Source organism: Lagopus leucura, unplaced genomic scaffold (genome assembly GCF_019238085.1).
Source record: "Lagopus leucura isolate 7727_CA_CO unplaced genomic scaffold, USGS_WTPT01 222-1_obj-0_obj, whole genome shotgun sequence".
Taxonomy (NCBI): Eukaryota; Metazoa; Chordata; class Aves; order Galliformes; family Phasianidae; genus Lagopus; species Lagopus leucura.
In genome coordinates, this window is record NW_024966631.1 from 7,051 (window position 1) to 16,341 (window position 9,291).

General features: G+C 57.6%; 1 protein-coding gene across 13 annotated transcripts in view; it reads left to right on the forward strand.

The window, feature by feature from the left end:
• Positions 1-9,291, forward strand: part of LOC122192675 (soluble scavenger receptor cysteine-rich domain-containing protein SSC5D-like) — a 13,288-nt gene that overhangs the window by 1,155 nt on the left and 2,842 nt on the right. The window contains exons 2-9 of one of the 13 annotated variants that reach the window (XM_042893305.1): positions 64-326; positions 2,443-2,469; positions 3,690-4,004; positions 4,077-4,142; positions 5,187-5,546; positions 6,013-6,180; positions 6,565-6,879; positions 7,144-9,252. In XM_042893305.1, the coding sequence (XP_042749239.1) occupies positions 302-326; positions 2,443-2,469; positions 3,690-4,004; positions 4,077-4,142; positions 5,187-5,546; positions 6,013-6,180; positions 6,565-6,879; positions 7,144-9,252 (3,385 nt within the window). In that variant the 5' untranslated portion in view covers positions 64-301. Of the gene's footprint in view, positions 1-63; positions 4,005-4,076; positions 4,143-5,186; positions 5,547-6,012; positions 6,181-6,564; positions 6,880-7,143; positions 9,253-9,291 lie in introns of those variants that run through there. The other 12 variants (XM_042893306.1, XM_042893303.1, XM_042893313.1 and 9 more) reach the window with 12 other exon arrangements.

A 9,291-nucleotide genomic window follows, 5' to 3' on the forward strand; every position in this document is an offset into this window, starting at 1 on the left:
GCAGTGCCATGGAGTGGCATGCAGTGTGTGCCCGCACGCCCCCCGCCCCCCCCCCCCCCCCAGCATTAACCCTTATCCTCGGAGGACTCCCCTCTGTGCCTTGGTTAATGGAGGCAGTGCCCAGGAGACCCCACAGCAGGACCCCTCACACAGACCAGATGTCCCACCGCAGGGGTATCCTGTGCCCCCCATCTCCAGCCCCCTCCATCCTAGCCAAGGGGGGGAGCAAGCGGCTGCACTGAGTCATCCCTGGCCTCGCCGCCTCCATCCGGGCCTCCTCCATCCTGCACCAGCACACGCCATGGCCCCGACCCTGCTGCTGCTGGGTGAGCACATGCTGCATGGCACTGCATGGCACTGCATGGCACTGCATGGAGATGGCATGGCTACAGCATGAGTATATCCTGCATACGGTGTGGGAACTGCAAGGGGAGCTGAGTGCTGTGCTGGGCACTGCATGGGCACTACGTGGGCATTGCTCTCAGCACTGCAAGGCACTGTGCTGGGCACTGCATGAGAACTGCGCTCGGCACTGCATGGGCACTGCATTTGGCACTGCATGGGCACTCTGTGGGCCCTACATGGCACTGTGCTGGACAATATTTGAGCACTGCATGGGCACTGCACTGTACGGATGCTGCACTGTGCATTTCATGGGCACTGTTCTGAGCACTGCTTTGGGCACTGTGACACCGCGTGGGTACTGCATGTGCACTGCATTAGACATTGCATGGGCATTCCATTAGCTCTGCATGGGTGCTTCTCTGAGCACTGTGTAGGCACTGCACTGAGCATTGCATGATTACTGCATGGGCACTGCAATTGGAACTGCAGAGGTGTGCACTGGGCAGAGCGTGGGCACTGCTTTGAGCATTACATGGGCACGGCTCTACGTGTTTTGTGGGCACTGCACCGGGCATTGCATGGGGCTGCCCTCTACAGCAGACACCACGTGGACACTGCAGGCAAGCTGGACACTGCACTGGACACTGCACAGGCACTGAGCATGGTGTGGGCATTGTAAGGGTCTGGGCACTGCGACAGGCGCTGCAAAGGGCAATGCAATGAGGCTGTGCACTGCAGGATTACTGCAAGGACACTGCACACGCAGCAGGGAAATTGCGCTGTGTTGGGCACTGCAGGGGTGCTGCAAAGTTTCTGGGCACATCAGGGGTCTGGGCTCTGCATGGGGCACTGGGCAGTGCATGGGGTATTGTGGTAGTGCTGCAGTGGACATCAGGCAGTGCAGTGGGCGCTGCAGCAGAGTGGGCACTGCAAGCTGTGCTGGGTGCTAGACACTGGGCTGTGGGTAGTGGGAAGGCTGTGGGTGCACTGGGCAGGGCACTGGGTATTCTGTGGTGTGCAGGGCACTGGAAAGGGAACTGAACACTGGGAAGGGAAATGGGCACTGGGCGTGGGGCAGTGCTTATGGGGCAGATAGCAGTGGTCTGTGATTGCTGAACACTGGAAGGGTACTGGGCATTGAGCACTGGTCATGAGGAACTGAGAATGGGAGTGGGAATTGGGCGCTGAAAAATGCTTACTAGGAACTAGTCAAGGGTCACTGAGCAGTGGGAATGGGACAGTGGGACACTGGGAATGGCACTGGGAATGAGGTTGGGATTGAGATGCTGGAAATGGCACTGAGCAAGGAACTGGTCATGGGGCACTGAGAATGGCGCTGGGATTGGGACACTGGGAGTGCACTGAGCATGGAATTCATCATGGGGCATTGGGAATGGCACTGGGATTGGGACACTGGGTGTGGCAGTGGGCATGAAGCACTGGGAATGACGCTGGGACTGGGACACTGGGAAGGGAACTGGTTATGGGGCAGTGGGAATGGAACACTGGTCATGGAGCACAGGTCGTGAAGCGCTGGGAATGGATCTGGTCTTGGGGAACTGGGAATGGCACTGAGGTCAGGACACTGGGAATGGCACTGGGAATGGAACTGGTCATGGGACAGTGGTTGTGGAGCACTGGGAATGGAATTGGTCATGTGGCACTGGGAATGGGACACTGGGAATGGAACTGGTTATGGGGCACTGGAAATGGGACTGTGGGAATAGGACTGGTTATGGGGCACTGGGAATGGCGCTGGGAATGGGACAGTGGGAATGGAACTGGGAATGGCGCTGGGAATGGCACTGGGAGTGGAACTGGTCGTGGGGCACTGGGAATGGAATTGGTCATGAGGTGTGTGGAATGGCGTTGGGAATGGAACTAGTCCTGGTCACTGGGAATGGCACTGGGATGACGGTGGTCATGGGTCACTGGAATGGGGCACTGGTTGCTCGTTGCTGGACTCCGGGTGCTGAGTCCTGCACCCCGGGTAGGAACCCTGGCTCCAAGCTCCTTGTGGCTCCATGGCTCCATCCTGGGGTTCTTGGAGGGGCTTGGGCAGGTGCAGCATCCCCTCACTTCCTCTCTCGTCTCCAGTGGGGCTTCTGGCCTTCCCTGGCACAGGTACTGGCATGGGGCTGGGTTGAGGGTCCCTGCCCCACAGCATTCCTGTCACTGCCACTGCATCCCAATGGGTTCTAGTAGGTCCCAGTAGGCTCCAATGGGTCCCTCTAGGTCCCAGTAGACCCTGGTGTATGCACATGATCCCAGTGCATCCCAAAGTACACAGCAGTCCCAGATACTGAAGGTCCCAGTAAATCCCAGTAGATCCCAGCAGTTTCCAATAGATCCCAGCAGGTCCCAGTGGGTCCCTGAGCATGCAGGGGTCTTAGCAGGTCCCGTTGAGTCCCAGTAGATCCCAGTGGGTCTCAGAATGTCTCAGAGCACTCAGTGGTCCAAGTAGATCCCAGCAAGTCCCAGTGAGTTCCAGTGGCTCTCAATGGGTTTCAGAACATCTCAGTAGGTCCCAGCAAGTCCCACCCGCTTCCAGTAGATCTCAATGGGTCCCAGAGCACATAGTGGTGCCAGTGGCTCCCAGTGGTTCCCTGTGGGTCCCGATAAATCTTGGTGGGTCCCAGAGCATGGGAGGGTACCAGCCATTCCCAGTAGGTCCCAGGCAGTCTCCACAGATCACAGAGCATGTGGGGGTCCCAGGAGGTTCCAGTAAGTCCTGAGGGGTCCTAGAGCACACACTGGTCCCAGCAGATACCAGTGGGTCCCAGAGCATGTCGGATTCCCAGCAGATCCCAGTAGATCCCAGCTGATCTTAATAGATCCCAGAGTATGTGGGGGTCCCAGGAATTCCCAGAGGGTCCCATCAGTTCCCAGTGCATCCCAGTTGATCCTAGAGTATGCAGGATCCCAGCAAGTCCCAATGGGTCCCAGAGCAGATCCCAGTGGGTCCCAGCAGGTCCCAGGGTCCCAGAGCATGCAGGGTTGCCTGTAGGACCCAACAGTTCCTAGTAGGTCCCAGTCGGTCAGCTTAAAGTATCTCAGAGCACATAGGGATCCCAGAAATTCCCAGTGGGTCCCAACAGTTCCCAGTGGGTTCCAATAGGTCCCAGAGCATGTGGGGGTCCCAGAAATTCCCGTAGGGTCCCGACAGTTCCCAGTGGGAACCCAGAGGGAACCCCAGAGCACGCAGGTTTCCATGTGGGTTTCAGTACATCCCAGACAATCCCAGCAGTCCCATCCCAATGGGTCCCAGCAAGTCCCAGAGCACACGGTGGGTGATGGTGGGTCCTGGTGGTGCTGGTGGCCCCATATGCAATGGCATTCCTCAGTTTCATTCCCGCTGCGCCTGGCTGGGGGCCCCGGGCGCTGTGCGGGGCGCGTGGAGCTGCTGCACGCCGGGAGCTGGGGCACGATCTGCGACGACGACTGGGGACTGCCGGACGCGGCGGTGGTCTGCAGGCAGCTGGGCTGTGGGACTGCGTTGGCTGCCCCATCGGGAGCCTGGTTTGGGGAAGGCTCCGGCCCCATTTGGCTCAACCACGTGCGGTGCAGCGGCGATGAGCAGCGCCTTGTCCAGTGCCGGCACCGGGGGTGGCACAGCCATGTCTGCGCCCACGAGGAGGATGCCAGCGTTGTGTGCTCGGGTGGGCAGCGGGCGTGAGGGTGAGGGAGGGGAGAAAAGAGGGAGCCCCCCATCATGGCGTGCATCTCTACAGCTCATCCCCTGCTGTCTCCTGGAACCACGGAGCCCACTGGCACTGCTGGCAGCACCCCAACAGATGGTGAGTGTTGCATGGCCATGAGCATTGCACGGGGTTCAGGGTGCAGTATGGGATGCACAGATGCAGTATGGCAGGTGTAACTTCTGCGGGTATGATGTGCAGAGCTGCATATGGTGTGCAGACAGGGTTATAGAGTGCATGGGTGCAGCATGCATTAGGATTGGGTGCAGGGTTTCAGGCTTCACAGCATGCACAGAGCATGCACGGGGATGTAGGGGTGCATTGGAACATATGGTATGGGGTGCACAGGTGACAGCATGCACAGGTATGGTTGTGGGGATGGTGAGGGGATGGAGTGGGGGTAGAGTGGGGATGGCATGGATGGTGATAAAATAGTGTAATAGGACAGAAAAGGAGAATAGGAGGAGCTGGGATGGGGATAGGATGGGGATGAGATGGATTTGGGAAGGAGCATGGAAGGAGAAGGGGTGGATGGGATGGAAAAGGGAAGGGGAAAAGGATGAAGTGGGAAAGGAGCATGGAAAGAGCAGGGATGGAGCCAGGAAGAAATAGGGATGAAGATGGGATAGAGCTGGAATCAGAAGGGGTGGAGAAAGATAGAGAAGGGAGTGGAGAAGGGAAGGGGGGGAGGAGGGAAGGAGTGGGGATCAAGCAGGGAATGAGATGGGGTGGACGTGGAATCAAAAGAGATGGATGAAGATGAAGAGGGGATGGAGATGGGAAAGGCAGGAGCTAGGACGTATCAGGGAAGGAACAGGGGATGGAGCCAGATGGGAATGCAGTGGGGATGGAGAGAGATGAAGAGGGGATGGGTTGGAAGTGGATTAGAGATGGACTGGGGAAGGAGATGGGAAGGGAAGGCGAGTAGAAGTCTCTGGAATGGAGAAGACATGGAGAAGGGATGGAGTAGTGAAGAAATGGGGGTGGGAATGGAGTTGGATAGGTGCAGATAGGTGGACAGAAGTGCAGAGGGAAGGAATGCAAATGCAGTGGGGTGGAGATGGGATACTGCAGGAAAGAAGCAGGGATGGAGAGGATTAGACAGGGAGACAGCTGGGACACATGCCTCATCCCCAAACGCAGCAGCAGAGTTGGTGCCAGCAGCAATGTGGGTGCCCTATTCCCCAGCCCCATACCCACTGCGTCTGGCTGGGGGCCCTGGGCGCTGCGCGGGGCGTGTGGAGCTGCTGCACACCGGGTGCTGGGGCACAGTCTGTGATGATGGCTGGGGGCTGCCGGATGCGGCCGTGGTGTGCAGGCAGCTGGGCTGTGGAGCTGCGCTGGTTGCACCTGGTGGGGCGTTTTTTGGTGAGGGCACCGGCCCCATCTGGATGGACAATGTGAGGTGCTGGGGGAACGAGTCGGCATTGCTGCAGTGCCCAGCTGCACCATTGGGCATCACCGACTGCCACCACCGGGAGGATGCATCTGTCATTTGTGCAGGTACACGCCCATGCATCATGCATGCAGCCTGGCGTGCTCCCTGCAGTGCATGCAGTTCTGCAGAGCTGTGCAGTGTGCTCCCAGTGTGCATGCAGTACGTGCATTTCTATAGAGAAGTGCAGTATGCTCCTGGCATGCATGCAGTTCTATGCAGTCATGGATAGCGTGCACACACCTCACTGTGCTCTTGTTCATGCATATGGCGTAGAGAAATGCAGTGTTTATGCACTCTGTATGAAGTCTCCGTGCTCACGCAGTGCTCCTGAGGCAGTGCATGTGCAGCTAAATTGCAAACAGGGTGGCAGCAGGGTGTGCTGCACGCAGCAGCATTAAAAGGTGCAGTGCATATGCTATGTGAACACATGCAGAGAGCAGTGACCATGTGAGCTCATGGGGTGAGGTGCATGCACAAGGCAGGTGTGCACAGTGCACCACCAGGCTCACGCTGCTCTCCTGCCTCCCCCAGATGAGCTGACTGGGGTAGACCCCATGCAGCCCCCTCCCGAACAGCTGCCCACCAGGTCACTGCTGGTGCCCCCTTCTGCTGTGCCACGTGTGAGTGTCCGGCCCCACAGCACCACCTCCCCTCAGCCTACACCAAGCAGCTGGCCCATAGCAGGGACGTCGCAGACAGGTAGGAGGAGAAGGGATGGAGTGGGAATGGAGATGGGATGGAGATGAGATGGGGTTGGGGATGGATTGTGAAAGGAGAGGGGATGGGGAAGGGATGGAGGAGGGTGGTGAGGGGAATGGGGATGAGGTGTGGTGGAAGAGACGTGATGGAGGGTTTGGAGACAGATGGAGAAGACATGGAGAGGGAATGGAATGGAGATGGAGAAAAGATAGAGTGGGTGTGGAGAGGGAATGGAGGAGGAATGGAGGTGGGCTGGAGGGGAGATGGAAAGAGGATGAAGATACATCAGGGATGCAGCAGGGAAGATGCAGGGATGCAGCCTCCATCTCCAAATGCAGTAGCTGCGTTGGTGCTGGCAGTAATGCGGTGCTGGCTGTTCCCCAGCCCCGTTCCTGCTGCGTCTGGCTGGGGGCCCTGGGCGCTGTGCAGGGCGCGTGGAGCTGCTGCATGCTGGGAGCTGGGGCACGGTCTGTGATGATGGCTGGGGCCTGCTGGATGCGGCTGTGGTCTGCAGGCAGCTGGGCTGTGGGGCCGCACGCAAAGCCCTCCGCAGCGCCCACTTTGGCCCTGGCATTGGCCCCATATGGCTGGATGACGTGAAGTGCAGTGGGACAGAGGCTGCACTGTGGCACTGCCCAGCTGGGCCTTGGGGCAGGCACAACTGTGACCACCAAGAGGACGCCGCTGTCATCTGCACAGGTAAGGTGTACCTGGTAAAGGGCAGTGATCCTATATCCTGTACCCTGTCACTTCTGTGGGCGTAGACTACACGGTGCATGCCTCTTCCTGCTGGGGTCCCTTCCAGAGCTCCCAAAAACATGTCCCCAAGGGATGTCCCAGCCTCTTGGGTGCCTCTGAGGCTGGACACTGTCCCCGAGAATCACCCTGGTGAGGGGAAAGGGAGGACTCCGACAAATAGAAGGGTTATGGGAAGGGGACTGAATTTTTCCTCACTGCTTTCAGAGCCAGAAGACTTGTCACCTGTGGCGACCTCCCCATCTCCCCCAGGATGGGGTCCAGCCAGTACCATCCCTCGACGTCCTCTAGGACAGATTCTGACCACAATCATTCCCACGCATCCCCAGAGACAGGATCCAACCGTGAGTGTCACTAGAACCAGTGCAAGAGCCACAGGACAGGATCCACACACCAGTGTCCCCAGCACTACCTCACGATCCTCAGGAGAGGATCCTACCACCAGTGTCTCCAGCACCATGACACGATCTGCAGGACAGGGTCGAGTCAGTGCCACCTCAACCAAAGCAGGGCGAGATCCCATCCGTATCATCAGGATCACCCGACTCAAAGCAGAACAGGATCCAGCTGGCATCATCCAGAGCACCAAGCCCAAGGCAGTTGGCGTCACCAGGCTGAAGGCTGGACGGGAGACTGGTGGCCCCACCAGGTCCAAAGTGGGATGGGATCCAGCTGGCACCAACAGGTCCAAGGTGGGACGGGATTCAGTTGGCATCAACAAGACCAAAGTGGGACTGGATCTGGTTGGCACCAACAGGTCCAAGGTGGGACGGGATTCTGTTAGCATCAACAAGACCAAAGTGAGATTGGATCCAGTTGGTATCAACAGGTCCAGGGCAGGACAGGATTCTGTTGGCATCAACAAGACCAAAGTGAGATTGGATCCAGCTGGTACCAACAGGTCAAAGGTGGGACGGGATTCTGTTGGCATCAACAAAATCAAAGCAGGACAGCATCTGGTGGGCATCAACAAGACCAAAGCAGGACGGGATCCGGCTGGCATCAACAAGACCAAAGCAGGACAGGATCCAGCTGGCAGTAACAGGTCCAAGACAGGATGGGATCCAGCTGGCACTGTCCGCATCACTCGACCCAAAGTGGGACGGGATCCGCTTGGTACCATGTGGATTGCCCATCCCAAAGCAGAGCGGGTTGTTGTGGGAGCCAACCAGAGCACCAGGCCTTGGGCTTTGGTGGGGACCACACTAGGCACCAAGCCTCAAGCAGGACACGTTCCGGTTGGTTCCACCAGGAGCACCCAGGGGCTGGCAGGATGGGATGCTGTTAGTGCTACCCAACGCAATATGGGACAGGAGACTGCTGGTGTCACACAGAGCACCATGTCTAATGCAGAGCAGGACTTAGCCCTTACCACAAGGCTCCAGGCAAATGCTGCCATATGGAGTAACCACAGCCTGGGAGAGCCAGGTCCAGGGGATCCCATGGGGAGCACACTTCCTGTAGTAGTAGCAGCAGATCCAGAAGGTACCACGAAGAGTGAAGCTCCTACAGGAGAACCAAGTCTGGAAGGGACCTCTTGGGTTTCACATCCCTCAGCAGAACTGGGTTCTGAAGGTCCCGTAAGGAGCACTCAACATGCAGCAGAACTAGGTCCTGAACGCACCATGTGGAGCATATATTCCACAGCAGAGCCAGCTCCAGAAGGTACCATGAAAAGCACAGATCCTATGACAGAACTGAGTCCAGAAGGTACTGTGAGCATGCATCCTCTAACAGAACTGGACCCAGATGGTAACATGGGAGGTGCACGTACTTCAGTAGAACCAGACCCTAGAGCTGGCATGAATAACACAGGTCCTACAGCAGGACTGAATCCAGATGGTATCACGGGGAGCACGTATCCCACAGCAGAACTAGGTCCAGATCGTACCATGGGGAGCACACATCCTGCAACAGAACCAGGTCCAGAAGGTACCGTGGGGAGCACAGGTCCTACAGCAGGACTGGTTCCAGATGGTATCATGGGGAGCACATATCCCACAGCAGAACTAGGTCCAGATCGTATCATGGGGAGCACACATCCTGCAACAGAACCAGGTCCAGAAGGTACCATGGGGAGCACAGGTCCTACAGCAGGACTGGTTCCAGATGGTATCACAGGGAGCACATATCCCACAACAGAACTAGGTACAGAACTTACAACGGGGAGCACACATCCTGCAATAGAACCAGGTCCAAGAGGTACCATGAGGAGCACAGGTCCTACAGCAGAATCAGTTCTAGAAGGGACCACAGCAGAACTGGGTCCAGATGTTACCATGAGGAGTACAAGTCCTGCAGCAGAACTGGATCCAGATGTTACCATGAGGAGCTCAAGTCCTGCAGCAGAACTGG